Raw genomic sequence first — 23,566 nt, 5'->3', positions numbered from 1 at the left:
GAGATATTAATCATCTTTTAATACATTTAATATGGTCTACAGTTGTTTTGTTTAGTGCTAATTTATCACAGTGTCATGGAGGACTGAGTCAAATGTCTATTACAATTCCCAGTAGTATTTATTTAATTAAAAACATTAATATTTATGTAATACAAGTCAGAAGCCTCAGTATGTTATGTCAGCTTAGTCTGCATGACAGTAGGATTTAAAAATAAAAAAATGGGCTTTAGTTCTGTCCTTGGTATTAATATACTCCCTTTTGAAGCTAGTATCAGTAGTACATAACTGCTGTCATGAAATGTGCTAGCTAGAATAAATATATGTGCGCTTCCCTGTATGGTTAGAGAGTATATAAATAATTAGGGAGCTAACAGTATCTGCCTGTTAGCTGTAAAAGAAGTAAAATCATTAACTCAGGGATTCACTAGTAAAATCTGCCATCCATGTACGCCATCTGGGTTTGACACTTTGCTTAGGGTTCATACATCAGTTAATGTGGTGTTCATCCACATGGTGTTTCCTAATATAATAGTTAAAGTATGGGTAATAGATTCATCATTCAATTAATACTATAAATATAAGTCAGGACAAGTTAGGAATAATCTTTTCACATAACTGTTTCAGAGCACTGTATATAGTAGACTAGTAACAAATGAAATGTATATATTCAGAATGTAGAGTCCGTGGTATTGTTGACATACCTCTTAGTAAAGTGAAAAGGCATGTCACACAAGATTTTTGGCTGTGTAAAAGTCAGCTTGTGATGTGTCTCACTTCATGGAGAGAAGTATTTTATAAGTTCTAGAGTGGTGCACTTGTAACTGCAAAAAAGTGCATTACACATTGCTCAGGTGTATAATGTTGGATTACAGTATTGTAATTTATGATTACCATAAAATAAAAGTCATAGCTTCAAGAAAGATGTGTATATAATTGTTTTACTCAAATATGTGTTGGCTGACTTTGATTTTTTTTTTTTTTTTTTTTTTTAAATTTTGTTTAAAACAACTGTGGACTTCAGCCCTAAGTATGTATATATAATTTAATTTTTTTGTTTCACAGACAGGCCACACAATCCTATGGTGAATGCTGGAGCAATTGTCATCACTTCCTTAATCAAGGTAAAACGTTCATACTTAGTTTTATTCTGAGTATTGCATTAGAATGTGGAAAATTAATGTGTGTGTATAGATAAGAAGTCTAATTGGAATTTACTATCTAGCACACAGAAGCATGCAAGCAAGCTGTATGACTTGCAAAGTAAACTCTTCAAAACAAGGGTGTAGCACTAAAACTTTCATTAATGATTTCTGAAAGAGAGAGATCATGAGCTGTGACCCAGAGTAATGTGGATGAAACACTGTTTACCTCCTCTTCTCTTCACAACTTTATTTTTACTATTTTACCCATCCAGTTAGCATCTTGTATGCTGGGCAAAGCAGATAAATGGATAAGATTAGGTACTTTCCCACTGACAGATCATTTAGTGCAATTTTGTTATGAGAAATGTCTTCTACTCATAATTAGAGGCTATGAGTACATCCTCAGAAATGCACTAAATTTTCTCTCGCCTAATGACTGAGTCACAAGTGTGCTTCTGAACTTTGATTCTTCTGTCTTGCATAAAATTACAATAGGATTTTTTTTTTTCCTTCTGTGGTAAAATTAGAGTGTTTTACAGTTTAGCTCTCGTTTGTAGAAGCTGCACAACTAAATTCCGTGCATGTATGTTAAACTTGCCCACAATTAACCACCTGTATAGTTAAATCACCCTTTTAACATCTGTGTTTAGTATTATTTTGGACATAAAATGTCCACTTTCTCAAATAAGTGTATTTGGAAACTAACATCTATGCATGTTTCGATGAGTTAACATTAGATTACATAGCAAATATAGCCCTGTTAGGCCATGTTCCTGCATAAATGCATGTTTACGTTTTGGAAGGGAGGATTTTGCCCTTAGTTATGGGTGTGCAGGTGTATTGTTAGATTTGTAAATGATGTGGATTTTATGGTGATTTGCTCAGTGTAAATCATACCCTTGCTGCAATTCTTGGAATGAAAATCTATTTTTGTAGTGGTGAATCACTGTCTAGAATTTACTGACTTTTAGTGAATATTTCAATCCTCCATAGTTTTGATGTGGAAAATTTAAAACTAGGTTACTTAATATTTCCAAGCATGACTTTTTAGTTTCTATTTACATTGTGTTTATTAAATCTGGAAACTCATTTAGCCTATGGTGTATTTCCTAGCTCCTGCCTGCGAAGTATTAGTTATGAAAGGTTCTTTCTTCTTCTGTCATGATTTTCTGCTATTTTATATTAAATAAGTTGTACAAATTCCTGCTTAAAGACATTTATCTTTAATAGCTATAGGTGAAAGAAAATGACCTTAAATATGACAGGTAAATGTATTCATGATTAGTTTTTGTAAAGGATAGCTGAGCATTGAAATTCACTTTGGTAATAGTGAGTGTTAAAATTTATATTAGTCTCCCATTTGTCTGAGCTATCAAAATGTCACTCCTACTATAGTGTGCCTTACTGGTCATTGCTCTCTGACAAAAGCACAGGGTGTAACTATTGTGGAAGACACCAATGTAGAGTTCTTGATAAATGATGTAGTTAAATGGATACAACAAATATTAGTTGTATTACATGTAACTGATATTTGTTTTAAAAAATTACTGTAATATTTTTATAAACTGAATTGCATTGCATTGACATTTGTCTGTCGTATCTGTACATCTGATAGACACATATCATACTATCACTTCATTATTTGTTTTCAGAGTGACAATATATAGATAATTTCATGTACTGCTTCCGCTAAGATGCTAGTTAACATTTAAATAACTAATAATAAAAATGTTACTTTGGGAATATTATATTCAGGATCAACAGGTACAACAAAACTTTAACTGGTTATATTTTGTGCAGATAACCTATCGTCTGCAATTTAGCTGTCTTGCATGTGAATTGTGAAGAAAATTTGGATAGACCACTGACAAACTTCAGTTTGGATATAATGGTTATATAAAGATTTATCAATATTTTCTTAAACACATTGCTAAATTAAAACCATATGCTGCACTCCTTTCACATGCATTCACTATCATTGGGATCCATGGGAATTGCTCATACTTATTGAGGACCATGCATGGCCCTTGGAATCCACCAATTAAATGTTTATCTTATCTTAAATGTGATCAAATATATGGAACTTACAATGTAATTTTATCTAATGCCAGAATGTCAAGAAGTATGGAGAGACTATTGCTCTACTACTAGCTTTTACCTTTTTGGTGAAACTATTACTTCACTTAAGGGCTCCTTTATTTCATCTGCTAATTTTCTAAAAGTATTCTAAATATAAATAGAATACAATGCTCTGGATGTATCAATTTAAAAAAAAAAAAAGTTGGCTTTGCCTCATCATTCTTGTACATAATTATCGTTAGTACTTATGATATAATGGGTACTCATGGAGTGGAGAATTTATCTCAAGGTTTGTCTCAATTTATCTCAATTTTTCACTATGCATGAGTTGTATTGACATAAGTATCTTAACACTTTAAGGGAAAAATTCTGCCCTTAGGATCACACCCACAACTCTGATTACAGTTGGAGTTATACACATCTTGGAAAAGAATATAGACCTAATATGTAATTGGGTTTTTTGTAATTAATTTAATATCACTTATGTTCTGTTAATTTTCATATTTGTTTGGCTTACTAAGCATAACTACATCATGTGGTTTTAAAAGCTTACATGACAGCCCAGCTGTAGTACAACAGTATAATTACTATTATTCACTATTAATTATTATTTAAAATTTGGTGTCTTAACTCCAGGCTCTGCTAGTTGTACTTAAACTTCACATAACTATTTCAGAATTTAAACCATGTAAAAGTGCTTTTGTTTTGGGGTTCTGAATCTCTCTCTTGCTGCTGACTGAATCTTAATAAAAAGGATTATATTGTCCCACTTTTTTATGATTGGGTAGCCACTTCCACTTACATGCACAATCACATAACGTAGTGGTAATTACAGCAATTGCTCACTTGGAAAGATAATATTAGGAAAGTATTTATCATTTTAGCTGTCTTCAGTGACATAAAACACTTTAAAACATGGAGATGCAGCACCACGTAACCAGCAAGTTTTCTGCAGACTATCAATGTTCCATTGTTTGGAAGATGTATATTTATCTAGTATAGTTGATCCTGTTAATTATTTGATCTGCTGTTGCCATCTGAGGCCTTGACCCTGATTGTCAAAGCTCCTACTATGTGAGCTTTCAGCCCTACCAGTGACTGCATCTCCTTTCATAACCTACCAAGATAGCTGCACTTCTTTTGGAAAATACAACGCATAGAACCCAGGACAAACCTCAAGAGCGCTTGAGAGGAAGTATGAACGAGGGTGGAGGTAAGGGAGGTAGGATGGATGTGGAAGGAATTGCCAGAGGAGAAGATATTGATTCAGAATCTGACCCCACAGGGCATGTTGCAAGACCCCCTCTGTATTAATAAATCCTTTCCATCATAACAGGAAGCACCTAAATGCACAAAATGTAAAAAACAAAAAAACCCACCCTTTTTCAAATAGAACCTTCTACATTTAGGGAGACAAGAAGAATTGGATGCTATGTGCAGATCCAATTAAAATGGGAAACGTTTAGATACTACAGTGATGGGTGCTATCAAAAGTAACTGGAAAAATTTCCAAAGGATTATTAGCATGGGGTAAAATTGGAAGAAGATTGGGATAGAAGTAGTGCATATACATCCTCAGCTAAACTTAAGTAACCTTGCAGAAAAATAAGATGTGCAATTAAGCTGCTACAGACACTTCTTGAAACTAAGCATATAAATTAGTGTCATCCAAGAATATTACATACATCATAGTATTCTGACATTATCTTAGCAATAAAGTGCTGTGAATCACAAAATAGATGAGACTGTGAGTAAAGAGAGACGTGGTGACAGTGTCACGGTCTTGCCGAGTGCCACTACACAACCTTTAGGTTCATAGAAGTTTAAAGATGTTTTCCATACTGCATCTTCATACCACTTGATAAAAGTCCCTTCATTTCATCCAGTATATCTAATAGTATAATTACATAAGCACATGCTATCTTTTTTCTTAATTCATCTATGCTGTCTACTCCAGTTATCTCTTCTGGTTGTCTGATGTTTAAATAGGTGTATGCGTATGGATTTGAAAACATGTACCAACGTGATCATAGACATGCCCAAGACTTTTGTTTCCTCTTCTACTTGGGTGTTGGTTCATGTTGTTGAACAACAGAAGAGAGGTATAAACTTGTAGGTTTTTTCTTGTTTCTCAGTTCTTTATAATATCTGATGCAGTGACTTGTAAATATTCACATTCTTTTGTCTTTGCTTTTTATTATGACACATTAATTGAAATTTACTTTAGTTGTAAATGTTACATTAGTTGGCATAGAATCTGTTCTGTAGTGCACAGTGTCCCAAATTATGTAAATAATTTATAATCACACATAGTATTCAATGCTTATATTAAGGACACAAGAAAAATAGTTTGTGTGTGTATATATACTCATATATAATTTAAGAATGACAATATTGTTTTTGGTGGATCAAATACTGTCTATGACATTGTGCTCCCAAGTATTTCAGAGGTGAAAATGTTACGCTAAGCAGCCAAGACACCAGTTTTCACAGAACATGCACAGATTAAGCAAAAAAAAAAAAAAAAGTGTGTAAGTACAGAAATCTAGAATAAATTCATTAAGAGGTAATTTGAGGTAAAATACTCAAATGTAAATATTTTGCTGCTGTCCTTATAATAGTATCAGTATTTGTGTTTTCTGGGGGGGGGTTTATAACTTAATCCTAGCATTGTGCTATGTTGAAATTTGGCATATAAAGTCATCACTGTAGAGTACATTTTATTAAGATCTAACTAAAATTGCTAGGTATGTTTAAGCATCATGCATTACTGTGTTGGGTTGCTTTCAAATTAACAAATTAAGTGATTGGATTAATAAAAAAGGTAATTTGGCAAAGACATTATGTTACATTATGGTCTAATTAACTAGAACTCCAATGTTAATGAAAAGCGACTTTTCAAATATGTTTTACGTGGGTTTATTATTGCATTCCTTGACAAGTATTTACAACTCCCTATTTTGCCATATCAAATACATAGGCACTTGTATTCATATGCCCTACACATTACAGAAACAAAATGCTACCATCTTATTCAATTAGTATTTATCTAGTAGAATGTTTATCTTAAAATAAGAACAAACTTCCACATTATATATTTTTTTTCTTTCTAAAAGTAATTAAATTAATAAACAAACCTCCCCCCCCCCCCCCCATGAAAAACCCCAACCTGTTTAGAAACTACTAAAGTACTAACCCAAAATGTCAAGCAAAGAAATTCAGAGTTAGGCTTGACAGCTATAACTCTTTCATTATGCTTTAGTGTGTTAAAAAAATGCATGAGTTTTAAGAGCTGTGTGTCACAACTTTGAATTTCCTGCCTATCACCAGATTGTTTCAGTCTTAACATTTTAAACTGTTTTGTATACATTTATAAACATTTATTCATGTGTGTGTGTGTGTGTGTGTGTGTGTGTGTGTGTGTGTGTGTGTGTGTGTATATATAAATATATATATATATACAAATGTATATACAAAAATATACACACAAGCATGTATACAATAAGTGTGTATATGTATATATATTTTAATATATGTAATATTAATGTTCCTGAAGATATTGCATGGATCATTTCCTTTCATTAGCATTTTAGATAGATGGATTACTTCTGAAGCTTTGAAAAATATAAATTAATTAAAATCACAAACTGGAACACCAAACTAAAGTTAAGACAAGTAATACTTTAAAGAGGGCAAAAGCTGCCCGGTCTTTCATTCTTTAAATTGTTATGGAAATATCTTCAGAATTTCCATAGAAAGTCAAATTAAGTTTTAGTATCTATATTTGAACTTCAATCAGAAAACCTGTATTGTGTCTCAGTGTCTGTTCGGTTGATTTAGAAGTCGGTGGAAGGGAAACGGTGGTGGTGATCTCTATGGTTGCCAACACAACGGAAATAAAACTTTTTGTTCTTTTTCTGAATTATATTGAGTACAAGTAAGGCTCCGATCATGCAGTTACCTGTGCATGTGTGTTAAGCATATGAGTAGCCTCATTGACTTCAGTGTGGCTACTTGCGTACTTAAAGTTAAGTACACGTGTGTACAGGATCAGGACCTAAGTGTACATCATCTGGTCAACATGCTCATTAGTGTATAGAAGATGCAGTGTACAAGTATTTTCTTCTCTAAGTGTGGACTCAGATGGTGCTTATAAAAGATAAAGAAAACATTGAATTTTTTAAATGCTGAAATGAAAATAGCACTGATATATTAATCATACATCTGACTTTTGCCCATCATGTTTATATTTTGTTAGTAAAATCAGTTTATTCAAGTGTAAAGGATTTTTTCAATTGAACAAAAAAGAACCAAAATATTATGTATTTGTATTTTTGCTCAAAGCATGATCTTTCTCCTTCTCCCTTTTTTAACAAAAGCATAACTTATTTCAGTTTATTTTAAATGTCTAACCCTATGATTATTGATGCAGCATCCCATAACTAATGCTGACTCAGTTTCCCAAAAAAGATGTTCATTGTGATTTAAAAGGTTGAAAAGGTTTTTGTGGTTTAAATGTTGTTACGTATTTTACAGCATTATGATCTATGGAATATTTTGACAACTGCAACAGTTCAATGAAGTTGGTAATTTCTTCTTTTAATTATTTTTCATTGAACAGATTTGGCATTACATTTTTTAAGGCTTGTATTCTGGTATATTATTCAAGACATTTTGATGAAATGTATTGTGACATTTTTTTAGCATATTATCTAGTTAGAAATTATTAGCTCTAATAGTAAGATTATTGATTCTTTTATTTTATAAGTGTAAGGGACCATTGGCACATAATTTTGACACAGCAGGGTGGTATTCCTTTCGGCTAGCGATCATATGTGTGTGACTGCACATCCTCTTGTAGATGAGCTGTTGTATAGGGCTTCACAGATTATGTGCAACACCTTAATCCTCTTGTAGAGTGGGCAATGAAACTGGCTTTATGCATTTCATTAAGTAAAATGCTGGTACATACAAAGCTGCTTTTTTTTGTCTATCCTAAACATAGTGTGAGTAATGTTTCTTGGATTGCTTGAGGTAATAAATCTTTTTGGCTAGCATATCTAAATAGACTATTTTTAATATTAAAGTGCTTTATAAAACACAAAACCTCATATGTACTGTTTCTATCAGTGTATATGATGCCAATTGATATGATTTCAGATTTTTAATCCATTGTTTTATAAACTTTTTTTAAATTAAAATTAAACAGCTTGGCTGTTTCAAAACAAAGTAAAATGCATGAGGTTTGTTTCTTTGTTTTTGTTTTTTGCCCCTATAGGAATTTATGGCAGGTCAGTTATCAGAAATAGAGATAAAGAAGCAATACATCTTTCATTGGCATTTACTAAATTTAAGAAAACATCCTTAAAAAATCCCCTAAGAACTAATTTTAACAAATATTATATTTCAATAAGATTTGACTTTTTTCTTACGTTACTAGCAAAATGTTGATGTAGTTTTAGTGTCTTGTCATTTAAAGTTTTAAGATTCTAAAATTGTAATTTTTGAATAATACCCATATTTTGCTAACCCAAATAATCAGTTCCTTTATATAGATAGGACATTTACCTTCACTCTTAAATTAAGTACAATTATTTTTATAGTAAAGGTAACACTTTATTTTAAGTCTCATCTGAATTAAATTCTTGTTATGAACACTAACCATAAGAAACACTTTTAGCCTGGAGTCCGAATTTTCTGTGCTCAGCACTAATATAAAATAAGACAAGATCTTTAACCTTTTATACTTGTAATCCAGTGTTACGTTCGTTGTAGGAACATTGCTTACAATGAATTTGTGTGTGTGTCATGTATATTACTATGCACTATTCTTTGTCAGTATGTTGTGTTAAATAGAGAGCACTTAAAATAAAGCATGCCTTTCTTACTGTTTAAATCCATCCCTTTATATACAGGTATTTGATAAAAACATCTTGTAGGATTCTTTGTGTAAATTTTATCTAAACTGTTTACTCTCCTAACTTTTTAATTAGGTTTTTCTTGTATTTATATTAATGAACAAAATGATTGTAGTAATTTAGATTTAAGAAGCTTTATATGTTTACTCCTTTATTTAATATATACAAGTAAAAAAACCCTAATCCATATTAAGTGAACTTCTAAATATTGTTTTTTGTATGTTAACAATTCTTGTAAAAATTTTTCTTTCCTTGCAGCAAGGAGCAAATAATGCAGAAAAATTTGACTATGTAAGTGAATATTATAAAATTCTGGTACTGTTTATCATATTTAGCTTTGGTGATACTGGAATTCACATTGGCCTCAGGGTTTTTTTTGCCTTCGAATGGCAAGTGAAACTTGAGCTATTTAAACAGCTACCTGATTTGTTGGTGCAATTTGGTATTTGGACATCCTAATGGCTTTGACTCTATGCCCCAAACAGTCTCAGTTAAGGCTAGGTTGAAAATTTGGTTTGAGTTATGATGTTATCAGATCTAAAGATTTTGTGATGCTTTTTTTTTTTTTTTGTTTGTTTTAATAGATGATGCAGTTTATGAATAATATGGCTGGTAACGAGTATGTTGGGTTCAGTAATGCCACGTAAGTATTTTTAGCTTGGTGGTAAAGTGTCTATGGTCCACCCAGATCCTCCCTATCCCTGCACCCTGTTCAGACACTCAAACCATCAATCAGTGACCTGCACCACTTGGCAGCTGTCTACCTGTTGACTTGAGCCTCAACCTGATTCCCTGTTTTTAACTCACAAATCCCTCTTGATTGTACTCACATACATCATAAGGAGGTGTATGTTCATTACATTTCACTGTCATATGTCCTTTCTTTTCCTTCTTCTCTTACTGCCTTCCCTCTTTCTCTTAAGAAAAGGGTTTTTTGCTTTTGTCTCAAAAATGACTGGCCTACTTATAGTCAATTTACATATACTATGTATATTTTATTGGTAGCCACTAAAAGTAGATATTGTTCAACTGTTAAAGTTCAGTTCTGCACCTTATTACGTTAGATCTTGAGCTGATAAAAGCTTAATTAATTATTCTTCTACCAGAGAGAAAGTATTGTTGAATTAGATTACATTTTAGAAGGAGTTTAAACTTTAAAATCCATTCACACTATACTGTCAATTTCTGCAGAATTTAATCTTATATTTTAAAAAATGACATTTCAAGTTCTGTGGTTTCTGGGCTAACCTCCATGTGTGAACCAAGTATAAAATAATGCAGCATCTTTCAAAGTCTGCAGAGAGAAGGTGCCTGTGCTGTTGCTTATAGTTTTGTTAAACAGTAGTAGAGTGAAACAAACAATGTTGGTCACTTTTACTGTTGATAATCAAAACTCTGTGGGCAATAGTGAAACAGTCAAGTGTTAGTTTCCTGCTGATGGAGGAAATAATGAGCAGCACAGGAGGCAGGCTCTGGAATTACTCATGCAGATTGAGTATCCAAATGGTGGTAACTGAGAAAGAGTAGAGTTGTGAAGGTCTCTCTGCCTTCTCCTCACAGCTGCCAGAAAGCTGTACAGGGGACAGGAGGAGAAAAGACATACACGTTTCTTGCTTCATTGGCTATCGGTATGGAGTTTCAAGCTTATTAAATGCCCTTTAGTAAAAGGATCTATATGAAAGATGATTCCTCCAAGCATGGTGCAGCATTCTATAGAATTTGTTCCCTTCCCTTTCGAGCGATTGTCCAGATGCACATTGCATTAAGGACATGTTTGTGCTCCATGCACTACAGTTAATTGTGGGTGGGACAGCAGTCTGGTAACTTTTTTATGCCTCAGTGAAGGCATAAAAGGGCAGAGTGCACCAACTGCCATCTGTTCCTCTAACCCCTCTCCAAGCATTGAGACAGTGCTTGCTATCCATACCTGTGTAATCCAGCCTCTGCCTTTGGTAGTCATAATTAGTTATTTTGGTTGGTTAGTATTTGTGATTTGTCTGTGGGCAAATTAAACAACAGTAACAAAAAAAGCTTTCCCAGGATGGCCTCCTTCAGGCCCTAGGGTTAAAGTACTGCCATTTCTGTGAGGGAGCCATGTCTGCCAGTGACACACATGTAAGGTGCCTCCACTGTCTTGAGGAAATGCACGGTATGTAAATCATTTACATCCCAGTCCTGCAAAAAGAGAGGCCAGACTGGAGACCTTTCTGCTTAACCAGTCTATGGGCCTGTCATCGGACTCGGATCAATCAGATCCCTTTCTCTTCCCCATATATAACACCCTGCTCTGAAGAGTGAACTAATTTTTTTTATGGGTTGTGGATTACAGCAACGTGTAAAGTGGCTAAAATAGAGAGAAGGCACTCAGCAGACAAACTTAGAGAGCAGGCAGTGTTAAGAGCAGATGTCTGAGCAAGAGCACCTAAAAAAAGTCCTTCCCTCAGACTGCTTCTCTGAGACTTTGGAGGCTTGTGTCACTTCCACAGAAGCTTGTTTGGTTTGTGGCACTGAGCACTTGGCACTGTCTCAAGGGCCTGATGACTGTCCTAAGTCAGCACCTTTGAAGTCTCCAGCACAGCACCAATGGCTTTTTGCTTGGCACCGTCCAGCTCATGAATGGTACTGATACAGCCGGCACTGCAAGTCTGGGACCACTGACTATAGTGCCATTATTGTAACCAGCACAAGGGCAGCACTGCATCTAGGGGAAACAGCGGCATTGTGCAGGCCAGCCACCTCACAATGCCTAACAGCAGTGAGGTTCAGAGGACCAAGGGACCTGTTAATATTACAGGAACTTGACTCACCACTCCTCTCAACCTCTTCATGGTGCTACCATGACTTTTGGATATGGCACAGAGTATCTCCGTTTTTAGTCTTCTTCAGAAGTTCCTGAGACCGGGAACCTCATCATTCCCAGACTCCTCCCTGGTTTCCTACACTGTGGCCACCTGCATCATATCCCTCAATGCCCATTTGGCCTTTTTGGGGTCCCTGGTCATCTCAAGACAGGCCTATCTGGACAGAGATCCTCTGTTCCCAAGGTGCCCCAGGCCGCTCTAGAGCCTTTACCTGCCTATGTCTGTCCTGTCCTTGAGTAGGAACAAGAGGGGAGAGCAGCTTCTACCCCTCTTGCCCTAGCAGGCTTGCTCAGCTGTCATCCTCCTCCCTTGGTGGTGGTTGTTGTTGTTGTTAATAATAATAGATTGTATTACCACAGGGCCTAGTACACCTCACCACGGACCAGCGCTTCTGAAGGTGAAGGCTGCCCGCCTCCACAGTCCAACTATCCCACCCTTTTATATCTACTTCTGGCTAGTAGCTGTCTGGTGATTTTTTTCAAGTCTTGACTTTATGAAACTTCTCACTTTCCTTTGGACTTGTGTTCATAAAATTATTCATAAAAACTATGGTCTGAAATCAGAAATGTGCTTATCATAGTGCAGTGCAGTGTCGTATTGGCTGCATTTAGCAAGCAGCCTTTTTATTGGATCCTCTTGTATCCAAAAATGCCACCGAAAGGTTTACAGAATTATAATCAAAACTTGGTGTCAGCAAAGATAAACTCATTAATTGCATAAGGGTCGCAAACCAAACAATTGTCTGTCATTACAGAACGTCTGTCCATCAAAAATCAGCATGATTCCCCCTCAGTTGTGTTGTCTGAAAGAAAGTTCTCTTAGGCTGCATTGTGCTTTAATCTGTTTACCATGCTTAGTGACAGGAAGTGACTCCCTACTCAATTACATAAAACATATTGATGGGATTTTATTAAAGTAAATTTGGATAGGTGGAATGTTTTTAGCTTTTCATCAAAGTTGTACAGGTATAGGACAGAAATACTGTGATGGTGGGAAGTAAATGAGGAGACTCCGTTAAAATAATAGATTAACACCAATTTTTTATCAGTATTCTAGACTAATAAATTGTTCGTGTAATTTTGAAAATAACATATGTCTTTGTTATTTCTCAAATGATCATAATCTTTTAAACTAGTACTGCATAATTATAGGTTAGTTCAGCAGTATTATTTAGTGATTAAAAGCAGAAATGCATTCTAAATGGCAAATTCCAAAAAGGTGGAAAAATCGACCATACCCTCTGCCATTTTGATCCAACATGAAAAATTCCATCAAGATTTCAAAACGGGCAATTGTTTAGACTCACAGTATTGTAAAAACACCGCTCCTACACTACAGCTAAGGTGAGGGAGCTAGCAGGAGTAAGACGCTTTTTAAAAACCAGGGAGAGTCTACGTGAGAGGTGCCCCCATTCTCGGCACCTGGCTACATCCCCTATTGAGTCTGTTCAAGGTCTCTCCCCCTGCACGACTGCCTGGCTGAGTGTGAGGAGGGGGGACATTGTTTGTAATAAGTTATTAGTCCCCAGGACTTGTTATCTGAGCTTTCCTGTTCCTAGTCAGGATTGAGGTCCTGTTGTCTAATGTGCTGTATAAACATAAAACACACTTCTTGCCCTGAAGATCATACAGTCTAATTTTAAGAAGAGACTTGACTTAAATGGATTTAATGAATTCTGCATTCTTGAATTCATTAGGAATTTTATCATTGGATTCAGTGGTGGCAAGTTTAGACCCATAGGACAGAGGACAAGGGTAACAATGACTAGATAGTGCACAGTTTGAGTCCAGTATTCCTATACCTATTTTTTTTTTTTGCTTGATTTTTAACAAAGAAAAAATTGATGTCTGCCTTTGTGGCTTTTGCTGCTTTTGCCCATAATTTTTTTTTTTTATATATAAAAGCCTCTTACCATTATAAGAGTTCTTCTCTACATTCTTAAGTATTTGAAAACTATTTTTTTCTTTTAGGTTCCAGTCTGAAAGAGAGAGTGGAGATCGAAATTTTGCAATTGGTTATTACCTGAAAGAAAAGAAGGTTTATCCATCTTTTGTTTGCTGGTTTCATAAGACTTTTAGTGTTGTTCATAATATTGGCCTCTGAAATTTGACATTTTATTGTATAACCTGGTTTTTATTTACATGGTTTAGAATACTGTGTGTGTTTTGTACAGTAGCTTGCAAGTATGTTTCATACGTTTTGGAGAGAATGTAGACACACACTTGGGCTTAACAGAACAGCCAAAATCTCATTTCTGCATATTAGATTATTGATTCTAAAGTCAGGTCCTGTAACTCTTTCATCAAAGATTCAGTACAAGTGACTCTTTAAAAAATGTCATTTGGTGTTTTTAGGTGTTTCCATACATAGTTAAATATTCTGTACTTCAAATCTTACATAAAGGTGTTTTAGCAAATAGAGATTGGTATTCATGTGTTCAAGAATCACATCTTTTTAAACAGAAGGTCATTTAATTTTCCTAAACATTAAAGTTTTCTCTTTAAACATTTGTATAATTGTTAGTTTTAATTTTACAATCTAGCAAACATTTTGAACGCTGGTAGCAATTTATTTGATTAAATCTCTTTATTTTTTAATCTCTTTAATTTTAAAGTTGATTTACTGTCTTGATATAATCAACATGTTTAAAATATTACTTTTACTATTTTCCCCAGTGTTTTCCAGAAGGCACGGACATGGTTGCTGTATTAGACTTCTACTTCCAGGTGATTGACTCTATTTAATCTTGAATGCTTATAATGGAATTGGAATAGTTTTGAAAGTGTAAGCAGCATACACTGTATTTTCCATAGATGTAAAGGGGCCTGTTAATACCTAAATATTTGGAATGAACAAAGAACATTTGATATATTTAACTAATCTGAGTGTCCATTGTTTGTGTGAATTAGCAAGCTTCTGTTGTGAGATAATATATGGGTGCCTGCATTATTCATGTTTGGCTTTGGCAGAATATTTTGGCTTCTCTGTGTTGTTCATTATTTCACAGAAGAAGGCATTAAACTTTATAGTGTAAATAGAATAATGTGTATACATATTTTTAATTTCAAGTTTGAGGGTAGTATTCAGAATGAGGCAATGCTTTTGCACTCCTCGTCTATTGTTTATCAGATTGAGTCTTATGACTAAAACATAAAAACTACATTTTGTAAATAGTTAAAAAGCCCATTTTTTGCTTTGCTTTCACCCAAAATAGTTGCACTAGTTGTGACACAAAAACTTGGCAAGCAGGAGTTTTCCCCAGATATCCACTGATAAGTTACGCATGCTGTTGTAAACAATGTTCACAGGATGACTAGATTTTGCCTTTCTGTCACTTCATCCCATGCAAATTGAAGCACTGACAAGTCAAGAACCTTGTTTTGAAAGCGGCACATTTCTGATTTATGTTACTCCCTCTTCTCTGCTTAACTCCTGAGCAGCATATTTCTAAACACTAGCTTTATCTGAACATTCATGGATGGGGAATAGGCCCCTGTAGACTCTCGACCTATTGACTATTTCATTTATGATAAGCTGTGAGGCTAATTTAGTGTCTGCCTTTATTACCTCAGTTAGACAAGGCCAAACTAATATTCAGATCAAAGAACCTTTTGTTAGTAAAAGTGAGTGCAGAATTGTATTGTGTTCTGGATTGCACTAGCATTTAAGAGCTGTAGTATTTGTAATGCATTTTGATATGGTCTAATAATATGATCACATACAGTTTTTTTTCCTACAGGACCTAAGCCTCATTCAGTGCATATGATGGACTGTCCTCACTTAGTGAACAGCTAATTCCATATTTGGAATTATTATTATTATTTTCTCATTGTTCAGTGTATCGTCCCATGCTGTGTTTACTGCCCTCTATTCAAAACCTGCTCTGAACATAAAATTACTGATTTTCCTCATGGCCTTTTCTGTGGTGCTCATCATAGTATCTGAGTCCTTCACAGACATTAATGAATTTATTTCATAACATCCATATGAGTTGAGGTATTGTCTCATTTTACAAATGGGGAACCAAGGCACAAAGAGATTAAGGTAAAAAATGTCCACTAATTTTAGGTGCCCTATTTGAAAAATCAGGTCCTAGGCATCTAAAAGTGTACATAGCATTCTATAGCAATTTATATATTGAAGTACAGCTCCCATTGTGACTTCTGTTGCAACTTTGAGTGTTCAGCACTCTGCAAATCAGACCTTGTGGTTTCAGTTTAGGCCCCCAGAGAATGAGGAACACACACTTAGTGACCACCTGTGAAAAGTTTGGTGTGACTTGCCCAGCATCATGTAAGAACTCTGTGGCAGACGTAGGGATAGGATCCAGTTTTCTACTACAGCATTCAACTGTATTAGCCAGGAGGACTGTCCTTCCTCTTCTTGCAAACCACATGCCTTATTGACTACACTCTCTTCCAACTTGTGCAGTAAATTTGGCGTCTTGCAGACAACGGTGTCTTTCACTATACAACCCTGCTTCGTCCTCAGGGTAGGTCCATCCTATGCACTGAATAAATCAGGGGTCCTGTGCAGAAAAATAGCAAGCTATCAAGTAATTAAAGACTAATATCATGCATAAAAGAGGGACAAATTAAGTTTACACAGGCAAGCTTCATCTTGTCAGTTCCTGTCTATTTTGAAAGCTTGGGGTTTTTTTAAATCTTAATATTCTTTTAACATGGTTTTCAGTGTAATTTCCTAGCTTTTTTAAGAAAGCAAACTGAAATAACAAATTCCATCATGTGAGCTTACATCCGCACAGTTCATAAGTAAGGTTGAAACCTTTAGATCTACTGTTCTCTCTGTCGTTTGAGCTAACTGAGTAACACAGTAATACTAGTTTATCATCGTCTGTGGACTAGCTGTAGAGCCGGGTATGGGACACTTTTGCAAGTTGGTTTCACAGATACTTGCTGATAGCAAAAGAATGGTGAGACTCAGGAATCTTGCATTACATTCCAAGCTTTAGAGGCAGTGTGTTTTAAAGGACACAGACACTTTTTCCTCATTTCCCCCCAAGTGTGACTCCTTCTGCTCTGTCCCTTTTGACCTGTCCTACTTTCCTTCCTGTTTCTATCTCACTATTGGCTCCTTGTCTCAGTCCTACTGTTGTCAGCTAGCTGATTAGTTTCCACTCCTCATGCTTCTCATCCCAGTCTCTTTGCCTGTCAAGTCCCAGTCCCCTCCATTCCCCTCTGCTCATCTGATCTGTCCCCTCCTTCTAGCCTCCTTTCACACCCCACATTCCCCAACCCCAGTGGTTCCTAATCTCTGTAGTTTCTCATCTAGTCTTAGTATTTATCTATTCCCCACTCCAACTCCTTTTCTTAATCTCTTTGTCCAGCCAGTCTCAGTTCTCCTCCTGCACCCCAACTCCTTGCCACAGGTATCCTCCCTTTCTCCTCACCTCCTTCTTATCATCCCATTGGTTCTGTCTCTTTGCTGAGCCTGTCCTAGTTGTTCTCTCCCCGCACCACCTTCTCATCCAATCTGTCATGTCATTGTGGTGTCGTCTTCTCCCCTCCTTAAGCGCTTATTTCAGTCTGTTCTCCCTCCCCTGCCATCCCAAATACACATAGATTTAAGGTTCTTACCCCCTCTGCATTTGAATCAAGCAGTGTCCTCTTCAGTGCTGCCTGGGCTTGGCGGTTGGTCATTGGGAGCACAGGAGAGACAGGTTCCCTGCTTTCCGCTTAGGTGCCCTGACCCAGATCTGCAGTTTCAGGGGAAGTCAGGTTCAGCCGCCAGCTTCAGGCATAGTTGACACAGATAGAATTTTCTTGGAATTATGCTGCTAAAATCTTAAGAAGTTTCTACTGAGCATGTACAAAGGGCAGTTTTTCAAAGGCTTATAAATTGGCCAAATGTGGACAGATTTTCATGGGGATGGCAAAAGACGCATCCCTGATGACGACAAAAAAAAAAAAAAAAAAAAAAAAAAAAGGCAGGGGGACACCGCCTGCCAAATTTCAAATCCCTACCGCAAAGTTTGAGGATGCTAGAGCTTTACAAAGAAAAATCACCAGAATTTTTTTTAAATGGGCAAAACCAGCATTTCCCCCCAATCTTGTTCTCAGGAAATGGCCCAACTGTTTTGGCTGAGACAAAAAATAATAATTATTATTCAGTGATATAAGTCGCTCATTTAGTGCCACTAGTATGCAGACCTCCGATTGTTAACCTTTTAGCATACTGTATGTACATAGAGATTATACATACAAATAAGAATTGTTTTCCCTTCCACAAGCTGTGTTCTATTGAAGTGACCTGTGAATCGGCTAGTGTGATGGCAGCAACTCTGGCTAATGGTGGCTTTTGCCCAATTACTGGTGAAAGAGTACTGAGCCCTGAAGCAGTTCGGAATACCCTGAGTTTAATGCATTCCTGTGGCATGTATGACTTCTCAGGACAGTTTGCCTTCCATGTGAGTAACTGCTGGATGCTAATTTGTATCTGGCAAGGGAAACTAATCTATACTGGGTTTTAAACAAATGTTATAGAATTGATCTTTTTGTACTTAAGCTGTTATGTGAATTCCTCAGAAGTTGAATACAACATTTTAAAGCATCATGAAATTAATCACTTCAAGGTATTTCAGACAAGTACTGTTTTCTGACATTTTAAACTCAGGCTTCATTTTCGGCCTAAAAACATACGATTAGGTTTCAAAGATATAACTCATCTCCTTTCAAGAGCAATATTTACATTGCTTATTCAGTTTAGTTTTAATTCAAACAGATGTTGTAACTGGTCAAATCCTAAATTAGGTAGTAAAACACTGCATGCATGCAAGCACATTCAAGTCATGTTAAGCTGTCAGGGTTAAACAAAAGGGATCTTTGCATTAAAACAGTTTTGTAGCACCGTTGTTGCAAATTATCAATGATGTGTTAGATATTGATGTGTGTGTTTCACTTCTCTGCTGTAATTACCTGGCCTGGGTTATAGTCCTTGCTGAACCACTGAGATGCTGTCTGACCTTAGGTGAGCAACTTAAATGCTGCTCTGTGTGTCTAGTCGCCTTATCTGTCAAGTGAGGATAATAATGCTTACCCAACTTATAAAATACTGTGAGATCAATCCATTAAAAGTGCTATATATAATACATTTTTATGTGCTAAGTGTTATAAATATCACAACACACTAGAATGTTAACATAGTATATTAAGTCTTTAACTTCTTCTAGGTTGGTCTTCCTGCAAAATCTGGAGTTGCTGGTGGCATTCTTTTGGTTGTTCCTAATGTTATGGGTCTGATGTGCTGGTCACCTCCTTTGGACAAAATGGGCAACAGCGTTAAAGGAATTCACTTCTGTCATGTAAGGAAGGCTTCCTCTAACTTTGAATATTTTTTCTTTTGCAACCAACATTTACCTAATCAGTTAGCATGGCTAACAGAACTTAAGTGGAATCCTTAAATTTGTTCTTGTATGTAATTCCAGTCTGACCTGATCTGAGTTTGAAAAGCAGGCTTATTTTCTGACTTCTGTGGCTATAATTCAAATTAAATGTATTATTGGACTGTGCAAACATTTAGAAAACATGATGAAACCAATCTTGGGAAAAAAAGTTAATGAAAAAATGTTAAGGAATAAAATGTCTTGTGAGATGAGACTGGCATTGATTTTTTTGATGATATATGAATACGAGATCTCTTCCACTTTAAAAAGGCTTTACAGAGTCCAAATATTCCTAACACTGGCATCAAACAGGGCCTTCAGTCTTTCAAAGATCAAGTCTGTCGCAAAAGACAAAGCTAAAGATGGCTTGTCTGACAGTTGTCTTCTGAATTAAGAGACATTTTGTATGTATTATTCACAGAAAGACACTCTTAACAAACTCCACTTAGCTCCGATATGTTAGTACAACAATAATTTCATTGAATTAGCACTGCTTACTGGGGACTTTGGTGGCTAATAATAAAATGGGAACGGTGTTGCTTATCTCTTGGCCAATATCATACGTCTATGTCTGGGAAGAAGATGGGTTGAAAGTCTCCACAGAGACAACTGTCAGACAAGCATCATTAGCTTTGTCTTTTGCTGGAGACATGACCTTTAAAAAATTGAAGGGACTTGTTTGATGCCAGTGTTAAGAATATTTGGACTCTGGCCAAAGATGGTAGAGATCTTGTACAATACTTCATTTGCACAGTAATAATGAATGATGACACATCACTGGCCTTCCAAACATAGAGAGGAACACTGCAGGGATGCCTTCTGCCTCTTTCTCGTCTCCTTACAACCAGTGGCAGTGATAATTAGGCAGTGTTCAAAAAAATCAAAGACCTCAACAAAGAAAGGATGTGTGTGTGTTGGTAGTCCATCTCTGATGATGACGATATTATCAGAATTCTCATCTATGGCTACGCATATGACTCTGAAGTCCGAACCCTGATGCACACAGTCGGCCACACTGAGGGCATGGGAAGTCCATATCTATGATGTTTGATGCAGCTCTGTTGAGTCTTTCACATGCAGCCTGGAGATGATTTCACTGATCCCACTGAAACCTGTTACATGCTGATTTTATCAGAGACTGCCAGAATCCTGTTCTGAGCCACTTGCTTAAGTTCTTTGAGATGAATGCCAGTCCACTGAAGACTACTCCTCAGGTTATCTTTGAAGTGTTTATATGGACAACCCTTCTTTCTTTTGCTCTGCCTCAACTCCCCATACAAGATCTGTTTTGGGAGATGGTGGTCTTCCATTCTGATGACATGTCCAGTCCACCTAAGTTGTGCTCTCAATAACATTTCCTCAGTGCTGGTTATGTTTGCTCTGTCAAGGACCTTAATAATGGTCACTCTGTCCTGCCAGCGAATACTCATTATTGAATGGAGGAAGCACATGTGAAATTGCTCAAACTGTTTAATGTGCTATCTATAAAGAGTCCATGTCTCAGATCCACACAGGAGAGATGTTAGAACCACTGCACTGTAGATCTCCAATTTGGTGGAGAGACAAATGTGTTGGTTATGGAATTTGTTCAGTGTCAGCCAAGGGCCTGGCTAGCTTTACCGATTCTGGAGGCAATTTCCTTATCCAGGGAATCGCCATTCGAGATGGTGCTGCTCAAATAGTTGAACCGATCCACATTTTTCAGCTGTTTGCCTTGGATGAAGATGTCTGGTGCTGGGGCATTGGAATGAGGTGCTGGTTGGAACAAGACCTCTGTTTTACCAAGACTGTTGGTGAGGCCAAAAAGCTGGGATGCGTCAGAAAACCTGTCAACAATGACCTGAAAGTCGTCATGTCTATGTGTCATCAAGGTGCAGCCATCTGCAAAAAGTGCCTCAACTAGAAGTCTCTCCAGCATCTTGGTCTTAGCATTGGGTCTTTGAAGATCAAAGAGGGAGCCATCAATCAGTAGTGGATGTATATCCCCTGAGCCAAGTCCCTTGTGGCATGTCTGAAGACCGCATGGGCAAAGAACAAATTAAACAGTACTGGAGCAGGTATGAAGCCTTGCTTCACTCTCTTTGAGATTTTGAATGTGTCAGAAGAGTCACCACTGGAGAGGACTTGCACTGTCATGTAGTCATGGAACAGACAGATGATTTGTATGAATCCTTTTGGACAGCTCAGTTTATGTAGAATAGCCCATAGACCCTATCTGTTGACCGTATCGGAAGCTTTTGTCAAGTCGATGACTGCATTCTGATCCACGTACTGCTCTAAACAAAAGGATACTCCAATATTGAGAGCATTGTGCAATGTTTAGAGTACTATATTCACCTGACTTCTAGATCGGTTGCATACAACCCATTCAGGGATGTGTGGCAATATATTACGTTTATTTTTATTTTTCAGTCTAGATGTGTTTGCTTTCCAGTTAAAATCAAACTGTTTTTAAAAACAACTGTTATTAATAAAGAAAGACCTAATAACGAATATACTGGCAACCTTCGCATTGCTGCAAAATAAATAGATAAAGATAAAAATTTGTTCTTCACACTGCAACAGCATGGAAAAGCGACATGCTGTAGTACCTCTGAATGTCTTTTCCTGCAGTGATTCTAATTTAATGAAGATCAACTGTCGCATTGAATCTTCATAGTTCAGTTCTCTAGCACAGGTCTTATATGTTACTGTGATACAGCACCCTGCAAGTCTTTGTGAAGCATACATTATAGAATCAAATGCTATAATATATGTGCAGTGAAATATTGGAATGTTAGCTTTCTTTCAAAATACCACCAGTAATTCAGTTATGAAAAAAAACTTAACTGTTATAATCTGATAAAAATATGTCTGTCTTACTAATGTATGGAACAGCAGTTTATGAGAGTAACAAGAGGCTTCTCATATAAGTCAGGAACTTAGCCAAGTAAGTCGTGGTTGTTGTGAAGCATAAATATTTGAAGTGTTGGTATTAATAACCTCAGGTGAGCGAAACCATAAAGTATGCAAACAGTGATGTAGGTTCTTTTTTATTGTTTTCAGGATCTGGTTTCTTTGTGCAATTTCCATAATTATGATAACTTGAGGCACTTTGCAAAGAAGCTTGATCCTCGTAGAGAAGGTGGCGATCAGCGGGTAAGCTAAAGATGTTCTTTTTATGACTAATTTGTATAGTCATCAGCTGAAAAATGTAAGGTTCATCTGTAAACATAAAACTGGTCAATGACATGTATTGCATCAAAACTTAAAGATAAGCTTATCAGTTTAGTTTCACCAGAGCACAATTTATTTCTAACCAAGTCTGTAATATGTGTGATGGGGTTAAACAATTACAAGATTTTGTGTAAGATTCATAGTTGCTAAAGACTTAAGCATTTCCTTTTCCCAGCTAGAGTGGGTGTATGGTATTTCAATAGTATTCAGGATGAATTTTACTATTCTGCTTGCTTTTTAATAAAAATTTGGCCAACGGGTGGCTTAGTCTTTCTGTTCTGTACTGCTGTGCATGAGATCTGGGGTCATTATTTTTCACATTGATGTCACTGAAATCAGAGGACTCAGGGTATGCCTACTCTTGAGTTGGAAGATGTAAAATCCAGCTCGAGAAGACATACCTGCGCTAGCTCTCATTGAGCTAATGTACTAAAAATGGAAGCATAGCCACAGTGGTGAGAAGAGCTAGCTTCCCAATTACGTGCCTGGTGTCTCAGATGGGGTTGTATTCCGGGCAGCTAGTCCCTCCTGCTGCTCATGCTGCCACAGCTGCTCTCCATTTTCAGTGCACTAACTCAGTTAGCTAGTGTGGGTATGTCTGCTGTAGCTGCCATTACATCTCCAGCTCAAAGTGCAGACATACTGCAAAGAGTTATAGTGGCAGTGCACTCAGTACTTATGTGTGGCTGGGAAGATGGCCTCATTTTACTCTAGATTAGTGCCCCTTACTAAGGAGTACTGTTTTAAGGCTCTGAAGAGAGTCACTCCATTTCTTTTGTACTAAAGGATAATAGATGTGTTATGGGTGCTTGAGGGTAGGAGGTGAATAGTGAAAGGTTTTCCTTAAGGATTTTACAGGTATTATGAAAGTCTCCCAAAGGGAAGATAACAGTAGCATGAAAGATTTTTTTTAATGTTTTCATTTGCATGTACATTTCTCTTTGATAA

The 23,566-nt window shown here is 36.3% G+C and overlaps 1 protein-coding gene across 6 annotated transcripts in view; it reads left to right on the top strand.

The window, feature by feature from the left end:
- GLS (glutaminase) overlaps positions 1 to 23,566 on the top strand; it is a 116,097-nt gene that overhangs the window by 52,654 nt on the left and 39,877 nt on the right. For 4 of the 6 annotated variants that reach the window (XM_067549007.1, XM_067549010.1, XM_067549011.1 and 1 more), the window contains 8 exons: positions 1,063 to 1,121; positions 9,398 to 9,430; positions 9,724 to 9,782; positions 13,971 to 14,037; positions 14,676 to 14,726; positions 18,251 to 18,427; positions 19,190 to 19,321; positions 22,448 to 22,540. In XM_067549007.1, the coding sequence (XP_067405108.1) occupies positions 1,063 to 1,121; positions 9,398 to 9,430; positions 9,724 to 9,782; positions 13,971 to 14,037; positions 14,676 to 14,726; positions 18,251 to 18,427; positions 19,190 to 19,321; positions 22,448 to 22,540 (671 nt within the window). Of the gene's footprint in view, positions 1 to 1,062; positions 1,122 to 7,719; positions 7,808 to 9,397; positions 9,431 to 9,723; positions 9,783 to 13,970; positions 14,038 to 14,675; positions 14,727 to 18,250; positions 18,428 to 19,189; positions 19,322 to 22,447; positions 22,541 to 23,566 lie in introns of those variants that run through there. The other 2 variants (XM_067549012.1, XM_067549008.1) reach the window with 2 other exon arrangements.

This window comes from Emydura macquarii, unplaced genomic scaffold, assembly GCF_026122565.2.
Source record: "Emydura macquarii macquarii isolate MOO-44397 ecotype Brisbane River unplaced genomic scaffold, CSIRO-AGI_Emac_v2 contig_1253, whole genome shotgun sequence".
Lineage (NCBI taxonomy): Eukaryota > Metazoa > Chordata > Testudines > Chelidae > Emydura > Emydura macquarii.
Note: the sequence above shows the minus strand (reverse complement) of the source record. Positions and strands in the feature narration are given on the sequence as shown.